Consider the following 20,030-nt stretch of genomic DNA (forward strand, 5'->3'; position numbering starts at 1 on the left):
ACCCTGCCTGCAGCCAGGGGCTGGTCCAGTTAATCCATCCTTTTGTGGTTCCATTCTCTCTCTTCCCTCTGTTATGCAGTGTTCAAGAACAGGAAATGATGTTTCTGAGCTTCCCTCTAGAGCTAAGCCAAAATTTCCCAAAAGACATTTTCTCAGAATGACGCTAGAATATCTGGGAGTTCTGAGCACACCCTTACTCCCTCCTAGAGGCTATTAGTGGGGATGACTGGAGATCTATACTGCACATGGCTTCCCCATCCTGGGGACATGAAGTGGTGCATGATTTGGATGCCATGGCATGAGATACACATTCCAGCTATCATCTAACTGAAAACATTGCAAAAGCCTCCCCCACTCACATTGCTTTCCCTTATTCACAAAAGTCAGGTGCACTCCATCTTGTGATCATCAATACAAAGAGGACTCAAAAGCCCTTCAGTGCAAGATGGATTTACCAGGTTCCCTAATGAACTCAAGTTGCAGCTATTCTGAACGATTTCCCTCCATCTGACAAGCAAATCACAAGTCTGCTAAAGTCATACATCTGAACCTTTGAGAACATTTAGCAAACTCTGATGCACTTATTTCCAAGAGGCGCACGATCCATCTCAGGGTTTTTATAAAAAGAAGAAGAAAAAGATTGCATTTGATGGATGATCAAAAAGAGCCACACACCAAAAAGAATGCAAAATGCAGTTACAGAATCTAATCCATTCAGCAAAATGTTTCGACTTACTGGACCTTGAGGAAGATTCCTGGCACTGCAGCCTGGCTCCATAGCATCAGATTTATAGCCCTGGAATTAAGACAGAGAGAAGGAGGCATGAGAAACTCACATATGAGAGCAGAATTTGACACATACATAATGGCTAGGAGTGTTCAGTTCAGATGGACCAGAGGAAAATTCTCATTTGCTGCACGGTACAGTGGATGAGTCTTTCACTCATCCCAAACTACCTCACAGGGTTGTTGTAGGGGGAAAATGAAGGCTATGTGTGCTTCCTTGAGTCTGTTGGAGGAAGGACAGAATAAAAAATGGGTGGGAGAAATCAAATCTCAAGGCTACCGCTCTGGCGAAAGGTAAATATGATTTTAAACAGGATTGAGCTAAATTCTTCCCAATCCAACTTTTCTTTGGCAGCTGCAGAGGCAGGGCTGGATTATGGAAATTTTGAAGGATGCAGGCTGTGGATTTACTGGGGATCCTGGTAGCAGCAGCAACCACAGTACAGCTAGGTTTCATTTTTACTCAGGAGCCAAATCAGAGAGAGGACAGGAACTGTTGCCTTCACTCTGCTTTGGCTTCAGGTGTCATCAGTCATCAGATGTCATTGGCTGAGTGGTGCAGTCATGAAGCCAAATCAGAATGAGAGCCAATGTGTGGGTAAAAATCACTTTAGAAATGGCGCTCTCCAACATGGGAGAACCCAACTGGTGCTGTTACCAGAACTACCAGTGAGTGAACTTATTTCTTTGTCCCATTTCTACAATGAGCCCAGGCTGGCATATATTTTTTTCCATTTAATCTGCACAACAACCCTGTGAGGTAGTGCTGTCAGAAGGCCCACAAATAGGTAGCGTCCAGTTTCCCTTCTACTTTCAAAGTACAACTTCTAGGCTAAATAAATTGTGACACAACCTTGGTGCTAAATTGTTCAATATAACCTCAGCAGCTACTTACACGTTGTATTCTTTTTGCCTCTCAGACGTTCATTGTACCAGGAGTAAAAGTGAATGAAAGGACAACATATTCCCCACAGTAGCTGCCTATGGTGGTTGGCTTTTGTATGTTTAACCATTGATGTATTGCAGCTTGTTTCCTGTGTTTTCCTGAGTTTTACTGATCCTTAAATCTCCCCCTCATATTGTAACGCTTCGTAGTCTCTTCCATCACACCCAGCCTTTTCCAACCTGCTATTCTCTAGATGCTGTTGGAATCCACCATGGCTAATGGCAAGCCTTCCCCAGCCTGGTACCCTCCAGATATTTTGGACTACAACACCCATCATCCCTGTCCATTGGTTATGGAGGCTGGGGCTAATGGGAGTTGGAGTGGAACAGCATCTGGAGGGCCACAGCTTCCCCATTCCTGAAATCCAGACTTGCCCAATTGCAAACCTATTAGCATACTACACACACACAATCTGCTGCTGGCAGTGTGGAAATTTTGGAGGCAGTATATGCATTACATGTGGAAGAGCAGCATACAATAGTAACGTATCCATGGGGAGGTGGGGTGACTTGGGGAAGACCCCCACATACTAGAACATGATTTACTTTCCCCCTGCTGTTAGGAACACATGGGTGCTTGGCCAAAAAAAAATCATTTCAGAGTAAATCCCAGGCCACAGAAGACAATACTGCTCATATACCTGTCTTTAAAGCAGAATTAAATTTGTGCTTTTTGCCCCCAGATGTTAGAAAATCAGTGTATCCCTGAGGCTAAGAAATCAATGCAAGCAAGATCCATATTGCCACCTCTGAATAATACCACTTTCCAGCAATTTATTTGACTGTCTCAACCATCTATTACCATGTAAATTGTTTCACACTGCAAGGGAAGAAAGAAATAGTGCTAATCTCCCTTCAGAAAGTCATAAAATAAAGAAATCAATTTCAAGGTCAATTTAGCCTAAATAACACCTGCTACCCTTTGTGTAACTCACAAGACCTTCAGAAGCCCACTGGCAATGTCTGTAAGCGTAACACATGCTGGTTAAAGATAAGCTTTCCATACAAGTCCTGGAAGAAAATGTATCATACAGACTGAGCTGAGTGACTTCCCTGTAAATTGGGACCTTTGAGAAATGTATTTAGGTCTTGGTTCATTAAGAACTCCATTGCAGGTACGACGATTCAGAGATCAAGCATCTTTTTCTGTAATGCCCAGGCGATGTCAGGTGCAGGTCAAGTAAGGATGCAAAGAAAGACCGTGTAACTTAAGACCAAGAAAAGAGCTTACTGGATCAGGCCCATCCAGTCCAGCATCCTGTTCTCACAGTGGCCAACCAGATGCCCCAATAGGAAGCCCTTAGACATGATCTCAGCACTCTCCACTCCTGTGGTTTCCATGAACTGGTATTTCCACCTACTGTTGGGCTGCTGACCTACCAGTCCCAGTGGGCACTAACCTCTACTAGATACACTGGTATGGTGGAACCTCTGGGACTAAGAGCCATGGGAAACAAAGCTTTCCCAGGGGTTCCATATTCTAAGCATAGATGTTAGGTGCACTGGAAATGACATCCACCTGGGCTCTCTACACCTGAGCTATTGCTGAGCATATTGGCAGCAACTTAAGAGCCGTGAGCCCTAGAGCATATAGGTTTCCAGACTCCTGCCACCCACAACTGAAGATGCCTGACATTCATCCTGCCATTTCCAGTGAGCCATGGAAGGAATTACACATCAGCATCCAGATCACAAGTGACAGAATTAATGGGAAACATTGTTTTCCTTATGAAAATATCATACATAAATGCATGCAAAATAAAGCAAGAAGCAATTGGAAAATCCTCAGGCCAAACTCTCCCCAACAAATAACTGCGAGAGGAGAATTTAATAGCAAGCAATTACCCAAAGCTTATGCCAGACTCCAGCAAAAAAATGCACTTATAAGGTATTGTGTTCCTTGCAGTCAGCATAATATAATATCATTTTAGAGCAGGATTAAGGAAAAAAACAATATAAATCGTGTAAGCCCAGGATTAATTTTAAAATTGTATACTTTAAGTGTGGGTGGGTGGGGGAAAATTTTATGTAGCTTGGCAAGCAATTGTAGGGTACAGTAAGTTTATAGGGGGACATAAGATAGGAAAAGATGCAGCTAGATTGCAATGATTTATAGGGAATCGGAACTAATATCAAATGCAAGCAAAAATGCAGCACAAGTTAGAAAGGACGTTAGCTCTGAGTAGATGTCAACTGTGAGTAGTGAGGGGCAGGGCTACCTTAAACTGCCTTGGAAGCAGCTTAGTTTTTCTTTCCTTAGAGATCGCTTGAAGAAAACCCATATTATGAGTTGCTTACATCTGTAAAATTAAATAGCAGATGCACTCCCTCCCCCACTGGGATCTGTGACTATCTTCACTCAAAGCAGGCAATCTACCATGGAACTAGGGACCACAGGAAGCTGTCTTATGCCAGCTCAAATCATTGGTCCATCGGCCTATTGCCTACACTGACTGGCAGATTCCTATACTTCCTAGCTCATTGACAGGGCATCTACTTTGCATGCAGCATCCCAGGGCCAATCCTGGCATCTTCATGTGAGGCTGGGAAGAGACCCTTTCTGAAATCCTGCAGATCCACTGCAAGCCAGTGTAGAAAATACTGAATTAGATGGACCAATGGTCTGGCTCACCCTGTAAGAAGAACGTATGGGGAGAGACAAGCCTGGTTCAATAAAAGAAATAAGACTCCATTAATGTATTTTAAAGGGCAACTCAAAAACAAATGTTATGCTAAAGGTCAGGTGGGTGGTTGTTTTTATTGGAAAGGCAGAGCAAAGGACAGGTGTCACAAGCAGCACCTGGCTTCCACTAGTTAGTCATTAATTTCAACTTTTTGCCCACCCCATCCCTTTGGGGTTCTTACACATAAAAGACCATTTTGAAGACTGGCTGCAGTACTTTAATGGCTTTTATTAATGCTGAATCAAAATGCTGCTCCCTCCCATATTGGCACTCTTTCTTTTTAAAAAATGCTGCGTCCACACATACAAAGGGGTGACCAATAGTGCAATGCACATGGACACATGTGTGTGGAGAGACAAAGCCAGTGAACCTTAGATGTAGGAAAAGAGGGATGATGATGATGATGATGATGATCAGACTTCAAGCAATCCATAATTCAAGGCAGAAGTCCCCTAAGCCAAAAGTGCACCACAGATCACACCAGCAGCATTTCCTGCTAGGATACGTAACATTGGCTTTAGTTTCTACATTGCTCCATTCTGGAATAAATAGTTTGCAAAGGAACGGTCGTCATTCAGCGTAGAGCATCTACTGTATTTTTCGCACCATAGGGCACACCGGATCATAGGGCGCACCCAGTTTTTAGGGGGGAAATCAAGGGGGGAAATCCCCCCCAGCCCCAAAGAGCAGCATACAGGCTGCACACAACCTCTCCCTGTCAGAGGGGTTGCGCGCGGCTATGGCACAAGCCAAGGCAGCGAGCAGGATGGATCTCGCTCGCTGTTTTGGCTTCCCCTTTAGCCCCGTGCAGCCTCTCCTTGCCAGAGGGGTTGCGCGCAGCTATGGAGCAAGCCAAAGCAGCAAGCGGGATGGATCCCGCTCACTGTTTTGGCTTCCCCTTTAGCCCCGTGCAGCCTCTCCCTCCCGGGACAGGCTGTGTGGGGCTAAAGTCTCCATAGCCCCATGCAGCCTCTCCCTGCCGGGAGAAGCTGCACAGGGCTTTCCTGGCTTTACTGGGAGGTGGGGGGATTCACCACCTCCCGCAAAACTGGCAGAAGCCGCGCAACTCCTTTAAAGAGATCGCGGCTTCTCCTGCTTTTCTGGGAGGTGAGAGAAGGGACTGATGCGGTAAGTCAGTCCCTTCTCCCTCCTGTGGAAAAGCCCGCAAGAGCGCACGGAGCTTGTGTGCAGCTCTTGGGGGCTTTTCCCGCCTGCCTCCCCCCTGCATTCGCTCCATAGGACGCACACACATTTTTCCTTGCTTTTAGGAGGGGAAAAGTGTGTCCTATGGTGCCAAAAATACGGTACTTGGCATGCATGTTCATTCCCCAGCATCTCTAAATAAAACTAGGATAGGGTTCCCATATTTCAAAAAGTAAAAACCAGGACACCCTGAAAGCTGTTGAGCTTTGTTGTTGAGCTTTATTTTTACAAAAACACCAAAAAAATCCCCACGATTTTTCGATTGACTTGCCTAAGATCCAGGACGAAGTGCTGCCTTTCAGAAATTCCCCCTGGATGTCAAATCCACCTTTGAAATCCCAGTAATATCTTGGAAAATCCAGTCCTAAACTAGGAGAGACCAATTCCTGAAGCTAAGAGGGGACAAGAGGTTCTCATAGCAAGTGCTCAAACACCACATTTAACCCAGTAGCGGGGCAGAGTGGGCAGCCTTCTCAACGCTGCATGTTGCTGCAAGAGGGAGAAGGCAGGACCAAGAGCATCACACATTGCCCACCACTGCAATGTTTTCTTCACAGAACCCCTTGAACTGCTTCATAGTTCCATTCAGGCTTCCACAGAACAGTTGAGAAACACTGGTCTACACTGACTGCCAGCAGTTCTCTAAGATTCCCTATAGGATTCTTTCTCAGGACTACCTGGAGATGCCAGGGATCTTGAGGCCCCTAATTCAATTCTTGACATCTCCAAGTAGGGCTAGGAATGTCCGCTGTCTAAGTCAGTGTAGAACAGAGGTTTTCAACCTTTTTGAGTCCATGGCTCCCTTAACCAACTACATTCTTTCTGCAGCACCCCTGTGGGGCTCAGGAGCCCATTTATTTTACCCCCTGCCTGCAGAGCTGGCCGCCCCTCACACTTTTTCTAACACCCTCCATTGTGGAGTGTTCCCTCAGCCTCCTCTCGTCTCCCCTCTCCTTTGGAGTCCTCTGGGCAGCTACTGCTGCCACCCCTGGTCTCTGAGCTCCCCCCGCCCCCCAGCAGAGGTGCCTCTTAAAGGCATCATTCACTTATGGAGCTTATAGCCAGGGCTGCTGCAATAAACAGCTGTGCAAGCCTTGGGGAGGCAGAGATGTGAGAGGATATTAGAGGAGGGAGAGAAGGAAAGAGGGAGAAAGGCCAGTGTTTCTGTAGCACCCCTGACTATCATTCGAGGTACCCCAGGGTGCCACGGCACACTGCTTGAAAACCACTGGTATAGACAATATTGAGCTAAATCAGTGCAAGGCAGTTTCCTATGTTCCAGCAGAGATTCAGCAGCATCTGTGTTGGGCTATAATTGTCTTTGCAATGAAAAAAAAAAATGAAATGATTTAGCGATGCACAAAAAGTTGCAAAGATTGCAGCAATGACTGGAAGGTTTGTGTTAGCACCCTTCAACGATGGCAAAACACGTGTGGAAGTGAAACGGAAGCCAACTGGACCACCACCATGCCAGAGCAGATGTTAGAAGTTTAAAGTTCCATGCTGAGACTAACAAATCTTTTAGCTAAGCAAAGCTGCAACAGAATACCACTCTAGGGGAAGAGGAGACTTGGAGTATCTGAATGAGTCTACCAGTGAGCCAATGAACTGTGGTTAATAGCTACAGATTCTTTAAAAAGCAGAAAGGATCCAATCTAAAAAGAATTGAAAAATAACAGTATGTCATGTACTATTGTTACTGTGGCTTGCCTCTGGACGATAGAAGAGGTTTGGGGTTCCATTCAACTAAGTTATACTCAGAGTTGACACATTAAAAGGTATGAACCTGGCATGTCCATTGATTTCAATAGGTCTATCCTGAGTAGGACTAGCATCGGCTTCTTGACCTCTGATGTGTGGTCCTGTATCCTTGCTCCTGCTTCCTTGTTCTCACTTAACCCTTTTGTCCTGAATCCTGGTTCTCAGCTCCTAGCTCAAGTCATGGTCCATCTCTCACAATGTCTTCAAGGAGACCTTCAGGGAAGAATAGAATGTAAAAAGGGTTCTGTCAGGGAACTGACATCGGAGCCGAGTGGAGAGGTAAGGCTCCCCAATGATGCCGGAGAGGGAACTAGCAAGGAGAGAGAGAGAGCTTCCGCTGGGGAAGGAAACCAAGGTGACACCAGGAAGAAAGGAGAGGCTGAGTACTTCGGAGGGGAGGCTCCGAGACTCTTCCAGTGAGATCAGTGAGGAGAGTGCAGGACCACCGCTTGGCACGCCCACTCTGCGCAGAAGGCTTCCGCGCAGAGAAGCGAGGCAGAGACTTGCTGTTAAGGAATTCTTATGTTGGAAGAAGTTTAGGAAACGCCCACTGACGGATTCTGCCAGTGACTGAGACAGTCGCGCTGTTAGGGCTGTCAAACCGGGGAAAGGTCCAGCTATACAACCAGCTTGGAGCAGTTTGGAATTTACGCACAAGCAACCCTAATTCCCATTACAGGTTCTAAGAGGATAGAAAGTTTGAACTTTATTGTGTAAAATAATGCACCCTTCAAAAAGAAATAGAAGCTTGAACTTGGTTTCAACCATAAGGCACCAATAAGTGCATGATTAGATTAATGTTCTCAATTAAATATTATATTAGTTCTATCACTATCTTGAGTAAGTCGTTAGAAAATTATAGCATCATCAAACTCATGAAATAGTATTAAAACAAACAAGCTTAACAAAAAAACAAAGGAAAGGGATGATTAGAGGCTATATTCTCAAATGTTTATTACTAGCTACAGATGACTTTTTTCCTTAACTCTCATCTCAGGCAGTCTGAGTTTTCCAACTGGCCAAGGAACTTGGGGAAACTTGTTAGTATCATTAGTTTTCTCCTTTTTAAAATGCCAGGTCAGTGCCTAAGAAAATATATATTACTGTACATGATGCTTGTTATTGTTTAGTCGTTTAATTGTGTCCAACTCTTTGTGACCCCATGGACCAGAGCACACCAGGCACTCCTGTCTTCCACTGCCTCCCACAGTTTGGTCAAACTCATGTTAGTAGTACATGATGCTATCAAGAATTAAAACAAAAAGCCTAACCCTAACATGGAATGTTAAATTATATAAACCTGGCCAGGCAAAGTAGTGAGCCCATCGTTGATAACCAGAGGAGCTGTAGTGGGTGCAGGGAAGTGGGGTTGCTGTAAGGTTCACTTCTCCTAACAAGTTCCAGTCCAATCGAATATACAACCCATTTGGAGTGTGTACATAGAGTTGGATGAATGAAGAAGAGAAGAAGAGTTTGGATTTGATATCCCGCCTTTCACTCCCTTTAAGGAGTCTCAAAGCGGCTAACATTCTCCTTTCCCTTCCTCCCCCACAACAAACACTCTGTGAGGTGAGTGGGGCTGAGAGACTTCAAGGAAGTGTGACTGGCCCAAGGTCACCCAGCAGCTGCATGTGGAGGAGCGGAGACGCGAACCTGGTTCCCCAGGATTACGAGACTACTGCTCTTAACCACTACACCACACTGGCTCTCAGTTTCTTGATGTCTTTTTCCAATCTAAAGTTCATTTCATCACATTCCCACCATCAGTTTGACATTTTTTTAAAAAAGTCTGCATTTTGTATGCATTTTTATGTACATATTGCCTAACATACTTTAGTTTTGTATGTGATGTTACCCGATATATGCATTATTGCAAACAATTTCCCTGATACAATGCATTGTTGTACATTGTCTTCTCTAATGCAGTTAATCTGGGGTATACTTCCCTCGTAATACAGACCTTTTGGGGGGTTGGAAAACTGCATTATGAAATTTGGAGGTGTGAATTTTGAATATCCAGTGACAATTGCTAGTAACTTCACATCCAAAGGCAATCTCCAAGCTGATGACATCTAGCAACTGATTCCTGCCCCCCGCCATCTTTTATAACTCAACAGCCAGAAGGCAACAGCTCCATTATGAAGGCTCCTGGGGCTGAAAGGTGGAGCGAAGCAGGCGGAACTAGCCATCCCCCGTTTCCAATAAAAGAAAGTGCTTCTTCACATACAGATAGGTAGCCGTGTTGGTCTGCCATAGTCAAAACAAAACAAAATTCCTTCCAGTAGCACCTTAAAGACCAACTAAGTTAGTTCTTGATACCAAGAACTAACTTAGTTGGTCTTTAAGGTGCTACTGGAAGGAATTTTTTTTGTTTCTTCTTCACATAGTGCATCGTTAAACTATGGAACTCACTCCCAGAAGAAGTAGTGATGGCCACTAACATGGGTGGCTTTAAAAGAGGTATAGGCACAGTTGCCCCAAGGCTATCAAAGCTTGCTAGCCAAAATTGCTATGTTTTATCTCTACTGTTGGAGGCAGTATATCAGGGGTCAGCAAACCTTTTCAGCAGGGGGCCAGTCCACTGTCCTTCAGATCTTGGCAGGGGGGCAGACTATATTCTGGGAAAAAATAATGAAGGAATTCCTATGCCCCACAAATAACCCAGAGATGCATTTTAAATAAAAGTACACATTCTACTCCTGTAAAAACACACTGTTTCCCAGATCGTCCGCAGGCCAGATTGAGAAGGTGATTGGGCCAGATCCGGTCCCCGGGCCTTAGTTTGCCTACCCATGCAGTATATCCCTGAATACCAGTCATTGAGAATCACAAGCAGGGAGAGTTGCTGTTGCACTCAAGTTCTGCTGCTGGGGTTCCCATGGTGGCATCTAGCTGGCTGTTGTGAGAAGAGGATGGCCCATTGGCTTGATCCACCAACTCTCTTCCTATGTTCTTAACTCAGAGTCTCTCTCCCCTTGGTATCAGGGAACATGTGGCATGTTGCATCCTGGATCTGGCATTCTGAACTGGACAAGACAGGGATAGTCCACAGGCCTTTGAAAACTCCACCCAGTTGTTGTTTTTTACAGTGGTACCTCGGGTTAAGTACTTAATTCGTTCTGGAGGTCTGTTCTTAACCTGAAACTGTTCTTAACCTGAAGCACCACTTTAGCTAATGGGGCCTCCTGCTGCTGCACCACCAGAGCATGATTTCTGTTCTCATCCTGAAGCAAAGTTCTTAACCCGAGGTACTATTTCTGGGTTAACAGAGTCTGTAACCTGAAGCGTATGTAACCCGAGGTGCCACTGTACTTGTGATTCTCTATCGCCTCCTCTGTTTAAAATGTAGATGGCAAACTCCTTGGAACAAGAACAGATAGGCGCATCTTTATCATCTGAAACAAAGTCACATCTGACCAATGGAAAACCGGCAGCAGCTTATATGACATCACTCCAGTCTGTGAGCTCTGTTCCCCCTCCACATTCTATCAGGCTGACTGCAGATTGTCATTAATGCCCTTAAAATTGCCCATTATCCAAAATTATCACTCTAAGTAGTATTTAATGGGTTGATTAACAATCCTGCTTTAATCATTGATTCCAGGAGCAGCAGAGGAAGATTTCTAAAAACAGCCCACCATACAATGGCCAGAGGTGCAAATGAATGGCCATTAAGGTCATTTAGCATTTCATTTGCTCAATAAAACAAACCCAGATCTCCTTCTACTCTGACAAATGGGAATTGGTGGATATTCTTCTTCCTTCCTTGGCCCCCAGCAACTGTTTGCTTGCTGTGTATGCCTTTCTGTGTATCTGCCTGTGAAATCCAATTCTGCTTACACACTGAAGCACTGAAGGTAAGCTTCAGCGTTTCCACCTAGGGGGAGAGTAGAAATGAGCTCCCCACATTGATTCTGTTTGTCTCTCTCCACACACCCCAGCCCGCCATCTGCTTTGCTCTTCAGAAAGAAACAGAAAAAAATAATAGGAGCTGTTAAGACAGTTAAAGGAGAAGCAGTTACATTTCTGAAGGGGGGACAGGATTTTGCCAAAGAGCAAGGCTGTTGGTGGAGAGGTCTGAGGATTCTGAAAGGAATTGATCTGATTGGCAACTGATTAATGTGAAGATCAGAACTGACTTATGCATCAGCATTAACTATTTTCCAATACAGAAATCAAAAAACATATTAAAATGCATATTTGAGGGGGGGGAGGATAGAATTTTAAAAATACATATTTAAATCCAAATTATTGTGTGGAATTTTTAAAAATTGCAATGAAATGCAGAAATAAGAAGAAACTGACTTATCTATTTAATTTTTTTCTCTATTGTTACATTTATACCCCACTTTCCTCCAAGGAGCTCAAGGTGGAAGACCTGGTTCTTTTCCCCTCACCATTTATCCTCACAACAACCGTGCAAGGTTGTTTGAACAGAGACTGGTTGCCCAAGGTCATCCAGTGAGCTGCATGGCTGAGCAAGGATTTGAAACCTGGTCTCCCAGGTCTTCATGTATCCAGTAGACGACACTGACTCTGTTGTGGGCGAACATATGTGAAAGTGGCAAGGTCAAGAAACAGACTGATTTATCCTAGGCTAGCCTTCTCCCTGACATGCTCACATGGGATGCTCAGGGGGGCTTTGACAAATGGGAACATCCAGTAACGCAAGCTGTAGCACGTTTCTTTGAAGTAGTGCGCTTTCAGAGACTTAGAATCATAGAGTTGAAAGGGACCCTGAGGATCATCTAATCCAATGCAGGAATATGCAGCTGTCCCATACAGGGATCGAATCTGCAATCTTGATATTATCGGCACCATGTTCTAACTAAGGGATATCCAGGACTTCTGCCACATGCAAATGGACTACACAGTTTAAACCCTCCTCCACCAATGCAAGGGCCTCTGTTTGCTTTGCTGTGACAAACTATCATCAAGAAGTGAATTTGTTGCTTACTCAAATTCACCTGATTCCCGAGGCCCTTGCTAGCTACTGACTTCAGCCATTTGTCATAACTCTTTTGAGATAAATTTTGCACTGCCTGCTAACCCGGTTGGGTTTATCTTATTGTTGCTATCATATTTTTAATTGACTTACTATTATTATTATAAACTACCTTGAGATGTTTTCATAATAGGCAATAGATAAATAATTTCTAGTGAATAAATAAATAATTCAGCAGCATGGCAAATGAATTGCGCAACTATGTAGGAGCACATTTGGGGAAGGAATGTAACTGAGTGGTAGGCAGGGGTCAGCAAACTTTTTCAGCAGGGGGCTGGTCCACTGTCCCTCAGACCTTGTGGGGGGCTGAACTATATTTTGAAGAAGAAGAAGAAAATGGATTCCTATGCCCCACAAATAACCCAGAGATTCATTTTAAATAAAAGCACACATTCTACTGTATTCATCTAAAAACACGCTGATTCCTTGGACCGTCCGTGGGCAGGATTTAGAAGGCGATTGGGCCGGATCCAGCCCCCGGGCTTTAGTTTGCCTACCCATGGTGGTAGAGCATCTTCCTTGAATCAGAAAATCCCAGGTTCAATCCCCAGTATCTCCAGGTAGGGCAGGAAGAGGCTGTGCTGCAGCTATACAAATTCAGAAGTTCCAGCACACACCCATATCCACCAAGCATCTCTCTCCATTCAGGCAAGTAAGAGGCATTTGACTGTGTCGACCACGGCAAACTATGGCAAGTTCTTAAAGAAATGGGAGTGCCAGATCACCTCATCTGTCTCCTGAGAAATCTCTATGTGGGACAAGAAGCTACAGTTAGAACTGGATATGGAACAACTGATTGGTTCAAAATTGGGAAAGGAGTACGACAAGGCTGTATTTTGTCTCCCTGCTTATTTAACTTATATGCAGAATTCATCATGCGAAAGGCTGGGCTGGATGAATCCCTAGCCGGAATTAAGATTGCCGGAAGAAATATCAACAACCTCAGATATGCAGATGACACAACCTTGATGGCAGAAAGTGAGGAGGAATTAAAGAACCTTTTAATGAGGGTGAAAGAGGAGAGCGCAAAATATGGTCTGAAGCTCAACATCAAAAAAACGAAGATCATGGCCACTGGTCCCATCACCTCCTGGCAAATAGAAGGGGAAGAAATGGAGGTAGTGAGAGATTTTACTTTCTTGGGCTCAATGATCACTGCAGATGGTGACAGCAGCCACGAAATTAAAAGACGCCTGCTTCTTGGGAGAAGGGCAATGACAGGCCTAGACAGCATCTTGAGAAGTAGAGACATCACCTTGCCAACAAAGGTTCGTATAGTTAAAGCTATGGTTTTCCCAGTAGTGATGTATGGAAGTGAGAGCTGGACCATAAAGAAGGCAGATCGCCGAAGAATTGATTCTTTTGAATTATGGTGCTGGAGGAGACTCTTGAGAGTCCCATGGACTGCAAGAAGATCAAACCTCTCCATACTGAAGGAGATCAACCCTGAGTGCTCACTGGAAGGACAGATTGTGAAGCTGAGGCTCCAGTACTTTGGCCACCTCATGAGAAGAGAAGATTCCCTGGAGAAGACCCTGATGTTGGGAAAGATGGAGGGCACAGGGAGAAGGGGACGGCAGAGGACGAGATGGTTGGATAGTGTTTTCGAGGTTACCAGCATGAGTTTGACCAAACTGCGGGAGGCAGTGGAGGACAGAGGTGCCTGGCGTTCTCTGGTCCATGGGGTCACGAAGAGTTGGACACGACTAAACGACTAAACAACAACAACCACAAGAGGCATTGTCACAGTTCAATGACACAATCCAAAAGCAGTCGAGGAGGGCACAGAGCAGGGTGTTGTGGGCAGAAAGTCCTGTGGAGCAGTCTCCAGCTTTGCACCCAACAGAGAGGACATACGTGTAAGGTAGAAAGTTGTTTGTTCAGGCAAGTAACGGTGCAGTGGTACCTCGGGTTAAGTACTTAATTCGTTCTGGAGGTCCGTTCTTTTAACCTGAAACTGTTCTTAACCTGAAGCACCATGTTAACTAATGGGGCCTCCAGCTGCTGCCGGAGCACGATTTCTGTTCTCATCATGAAGCAAAGTTCTTAACCCGAGGTACTATTTCTGGGTTAGCGGAGTCTGTAACCTGAAGCGTATGTAACCTGAAGAGTATGTAACCCAAGGTACCACTGTATAGGCTTGGTGGCAGACACCAAGTAAATTCAGGAGTTCAGCAATCAAGCAAGATGTTCAGAACTGGGCAGAAGCAAATGAAAAGTCCCCCCCCCTCCACAGTTTCCACACCCCACCCACCAAGCTTTTAGAGACAAGGCATGGCATGCTGACTCCCGAGACACTCACTCGCTTTGTGAGAATGTCAGGACAGCAAGCGCATTCTCCTCTGGGATGGATGGGTCTGCTCCCATCTGTGGAGCCAGTGCCTGGCTCTAGGCAACATTGCTTCACCCTCCTGATCAGTCACTGCTGTCTCCTGAGTTGCTTCCCCCTCAGCTGCCCACAGCCCGACCCAGTTTCCACTAAGATTCTCTGCCAAGAAGCCAGCGGGAGTAGCCTGCATCTCTGTCCCCCGTCTCAAGTGGCTGAAGTTGAGGCTCCATCTTCCCAACTCCTATTTTGGGGCCAGCCAACCCAAACCTATTTCTGCCAGTGGTTTGGAGGGCTGCTTTTGTGCCCCCTCCTGGCTCTGAGGTTCCCTACCTCTGTCAGAAAAGAGGACTCCTTAACCGAGAACTCTTCCTCATTATTTTGAAAGACAGAGGAGCGTCTGACTTTAAAATACTCTGATGGAAATGAATTAACGGGGAGAGCAAGCTTAATATTGCAGGAGTGTTAAATTATTTATCACCATCTCTTCTCTGCTTATTAAAAAAAAAGTCTGAATTCCTCCTCATCCCTACTTAGCACATCCTCGCCTTGACTGATTCCTCTTCCCCCCATTTATTCTTTACAGTTAAGCAGCAGCCCTTGTATTTCCTACAGGATGGATGCCAAGGCCAAACACAGCTTCATGGACACAACTCTTCTGGTGTAGACCTTGGGAAGGTACTTGTGGAAATTCAATAGGCTAATGGAAATCTAAAAAGCCAAACATGTTACCACTGGCCAGGATGGTTTTAAATGGTCACCAATGCAAGTGGACACCCATGGTCTTCTCACAGCTCCACCCCTGCATAATTGAAGCACTTTATGTTTTTGGTGTTTCTAAATTCTCAGCTTTGAAGCACACAGAACAATTCCTCCTCAGGGTTCTTCTTGTGCACTTCTCCAGAGTGGCCCTGGGAGCCAATCCTCAGTGGCTAATTTAAATCATTTTACTCTGATTGGTTCCAGTCAGGACAAAGGGCAAGAAGACTTCTTATCAATGTCTAAAAAGCTTTCTGTGCTGAATGGTCAGGATGCTAGAGACAGGGGCCTTACTGGGCCCTGCTACAGAAAGATCTGCTAAGAAATGCCTCTGATGTAACATTGTTGGCTTCCTTCTGTTTCAGAAGACAATAGAAGAGTGCACCTTCAAGGATGAAGTCAAACCATTCAAGAATAACAGCGCCTGCTGTGGCTGTAGAGATCAATACGGAAGAGGCACGATTTATTGAATCTGAAGCAGGTGAAGTCATCCAGTTGAGCTGATGCAGGTGTACCATGGCGTTTCTTCTTTCCGTGCTCCTCCCAGAAGTCATTCCTCCTCTGGTCACTGTCGTGGATACACAACCTGACTGATTGTCTCCAGGCACTACAGATTGAACTCATTCTTTCCAAACAGTCAGATGTCAAAACAATATTTTGGGCCTGGTTTTGAAGCAAAAGCGTTTACGACAGCTTTCATGCATTCAGTTTTCCTCGGATAAATATTGCCCTGATAGCCAAATGTCATCACTTCCACAGAGATATTAGTACTGCTATCAGGCCACAGATATGCGGAATACAAAGGCCGTGAAGTCTCCTCTTTCTAACTCATTCAACTCTGGCAAATCACTATTGCATTTGTAGCGCTTTGGGAGGCAAGGCCTTTTTCTCTGCCTTTTTCAATGGCCCCCATGAAGGAGGTGTGATGGTCTGAGTCTGGGGAAATCAGGCCATAGCCAAGGCTGCATTCACAGGGCAGTTCGTTCCATTTCCCCAACTGTTTATTTCCACACAATTATTTGAGCTTCCGCACAACATCAGGAAAAGACTACAAAGCAGGAAGCAGAAGTGGAGGACATACCTTGAGTCAACACCTTAGATAAATCAGGATCAGAGGGCAACCAGAGCAAAGGACAGGATGACAAGTGAGAAACAAGGAACAAGACCAGAAATACAGAGTTCAAATAGGTATTGTTTTGCTCACACAAGGAACCAGAAAGACATGTTTTGTACTCCTTCCCATCCAGGAGGATCCAATGGTCAACCTGGGTAGGTGGAGTCAGTCCAGAAGGTTGCCTGCTGCAGTTCAACAATTCACCACATGGGGCAGCTGAAACAGTGCCAACCATTTCCAACTGTTCCTTGGTGAATGGAGATGAGGTTAAAGACTGGGGAGGGAAGAGGTGTGAGCAGAATCAAGGCAAGCAGGCTGTGCCCACATCTCTTCCACTCACAAGTATTTGAGCAGGGGTGCTTGCAGATGAAAACATCTCTGCTCGTGGCTTCCCAACTTCCCAATTTCACATCAATTCTAGTTTGGCCCTGAAAGAGCAGCTTGCCTGAAACTACCTAGTAAAGTTCATGGCAGTAGCAAGATTTTGAAAGGCAGACTGCTTGGTTAATAGCTCAGGCTTCAGGCCACTGCTCATACATGAGCTGTCATGCTGTTTCTAGGCACCCACTGTTAGTCGGCACCTCACACAGCTCATGGATAATTACCGCTATCTGAAAAGGAGCAGTGCCTTGAAAAGCAGGAGTCACAATACATTCTTAACAACATGGATCAATTAAAATGACTGCAGTGTGGAAGGGGTTTTGGAGATGCCTCTGCTTGCCAAGTGAATGAGATATAAAAATGCTGAAGAGTTTACAAGTCGTTATGGCTGTTAAACAAATGCTGTCACTGTTCTTAACAAAAATGCTTTCATTCACAGCTGCTTTTCTGGGGGCGGGGGTGGGGATGTTGCACAAATAGATGGTTGAGATTAGGCAGATAACTGACAGCAGGGGAAGAAAGCACTGTCCATGTCCACATCACTTGAAGGAAACAGCAGGGTGACACTCATCATTCCAAGTGGAACTGACGATTGACACAAGTAGAGATGCAACTGTGGTGTAGTGCAAGTGAGGAACATAAGAGCCTTGGTCCAGCATCCTGCTCACACAGTGGCCAACCAGATGAGCTCAATAGCCCTCTCCTTCTCCTGATATTCCTAGCAACTGACACAAAGAGACATCTTGCCTTCAATATAGCTGTTGTGCCTAGGAGCCACGGGCATCCTCCATGGATTTGTCTAATCGACTTTAAAGCCATCCAACCAAATGGATAAGGCAACCAAAATGACAAAGGGCCTGGAGAGACTCCCCTATGAAGAAACATTCCAGTGTGGGGGAATTTTTTAATTTAGTGAAAAAGCATGTAAGAGGTGACATGATAGAAGAAGAAGAAACAATGCATATATACCACTTGATCTGTCAACACTGGACACCATTTCTAGCCCTTTAATATCCCTTCTAGTGTTCTGTTGCAAGTGCCCCCACTGCCTGGAAGATCCTGCCAATGGCCCATATAGTTCAGTTACCACAGTGGCCAACCAGGTGTCCATAGGAAATCCACAAACAGGACCTGAGCACAAGAGCATTCTCCCCCTCTTGTGGTTTCCAGCTACTGTATTCAGAAGCATTACTGCCTCCAATCATGGAGGAGAGCATAGCAATTGTGACTAGTAGTCACTGACAGCCTTATCCTTCATGCATTTGTCCAATACTCTTTTAAAACCCTCCAAATTGGTGGCCATCACTGCCTTGCCCCCCACCCCCTATGTAGTTTTTTAATGGATGGTGTGATTTGTAAGTTTGGACCCATCACACCAAAAACTGGGCCAAGCTATGCCAAAGTTATGTTTTGATCTGCCATATTGATCCAAACAGTGGTTTGTGTCTACACATTGACAATGGCCACTGCCCCTACCTCAAGAACCTTCATGCTGTGTTTGGCAAGGATATGTCGAGAGGTGGGTGATCCTACAGAGAACAGATGGACAGGCAAATGCACAGGTGGATGGACAGACAAGCCACATTCCAAAATATATAGTAGACTATCGGGAAGTGCCTGGCTCTCCCCAAGAATTTGTAGAAACCTAAAAGCATTGTGGTTTTTCAATTAATGCATTTTGTGAGTTTGAGCCTGCCACAACAAATAGTCAGGCTTTGGTCCGCCATCTTGATTCAAAATGACATCTGGCATCCAAAAATTGACGAGGGCTGCCACCCCCTCTTCAGGAATTTGGCAATGGTATCTCTAGAGGCAAGCAAACCTATAGAAAACAGACCAAGAGACAGTCTGACCAAAATACCACATTCCAAAATATATTCTAGGTCTGTATCTGAAATACAGACACCTGTAACCTGAAATTGGCATCCAGAGCTTCGCTCTTTGATTGCACTCCTTGTATTAGGCAACCCTCAAGTCCCTTTTTGAAGCATTGGTTTATTAAGTGTTAATAGGTCTACCCATTTATATTTTGATGCTTCTCCACTTCCTTTATTCTAATACAGTTAGCATTTAACTTCATAAACATATTAATTTAAATAGTTGTTTTTTTAAAAGAAGATTGAATATAGCAACTGTGGCAGTCGTCAGAAAGAGCACAACATGCAAGTCCTCAGGAACCATTAGATCACTGAGATAGTGTTTAGAGCATTTAAAAAGGCTTTATTATTTAGCTTCTAATAGTTCCACCAGGATCATTAAATCTAGCAGGTAAATTGGTCTTTTGAATTTTTTTAACATACATTAGTGGTTTCTAATGACTATGGAAATGCAGTTCTCCTCTGCTGAGAACACTCTTGAAGTGCATTGATATGCGCTGCACAATAGCTTATAAATATACATGTATTTACTTCTCCTGAAGTGCATTTGCTTCTCCGCTTTAAAAGATCTTTTGACATTTTACCAATAGCCCAGTTAACGCTTCCTTTAAAACAAAAATAAAATAAAAATTGTGCACTGGCATTCTGCAGCTAATGACTGTAAAAGGTGTCCCTTGGATGGGAAAAAGCATTAAGGGAATGAATCTCAGACCAGGAAAAGTATGAATGGGGTGTCGGGACTTTCCATCCTATTATTTATCTGTGTATTTATTCATTAAAATTGATATCCTGCCCTTCCTCCTTAAGGAGCTCATGGTGGCAAACACACAGCGGATAAAACAACGAAAGCATCTAAAAACAATTCCAATACAGATGTAGACTGGGAAATATCTCAGCTTACAAGGTTTGTTGAAAGAGGACGGCCTTCAGTAGGTGCCACAACAGCGCACCTATAAAGGGAGGGAATTTCCAAGGGCAGGTGCTACAACACTAAAGGCCCGATTCCTACATTGTTCACAACGGACCACCTGATAAGATGCCTCTGCAGAATGCAGTGATCAGTTGGGCATGTAACGCAGGGATAGGGATCCTTGCAGCCCAATTTCCTTATGGGTCTATTTCTGAAAGCCACGTGCCAATGATGAGTATGACCAGGCAAAAAGTGCACAGAGTAATAGCTGTAAATGTT

General features: G+C 44.7%; 1 protein-coding gene across 17 annotated transcripts in view; it reads right to left on the reverse strand.

Annotated features, from left to right (window-relative positions):
• RBFOX1 (RNA binding fox-1 homolog 1) overlaps positions 1 to 20,030 on the reverse strand; it is a 1,459,852-nt gene that overhangs the window by 1,322,559 nt on the left and 117,263 nt on the right. For all 17 annotated transcript variants that reach the window (XM_083710893.1, XM_083710868.1, XM_083710871.1 and 14 more), the window contains exon 2: positions 737 to 796. In XM_083710893.1, the coding sequence (XP_083567019.1) occupies positions 737 to 796 (60 nt within the window). The remainder of the gene's footprint in view (positions 1 to 736; positions 797 to 20,030) is intronic.

The sequence above is a fragment of the Podarcis gaigeae genome, assembly GCF_964106915.1.
Source record: "Podarcis gaigeae genome assembly, chromosome: 14".
In the NCBI taxonomy this organism is placed as follows: Eukaryota; Metazoa; Chordata; class Lepidosauria; order Squamata; family Lacertidae; genus Podarcis; species Podarcis gaigeae.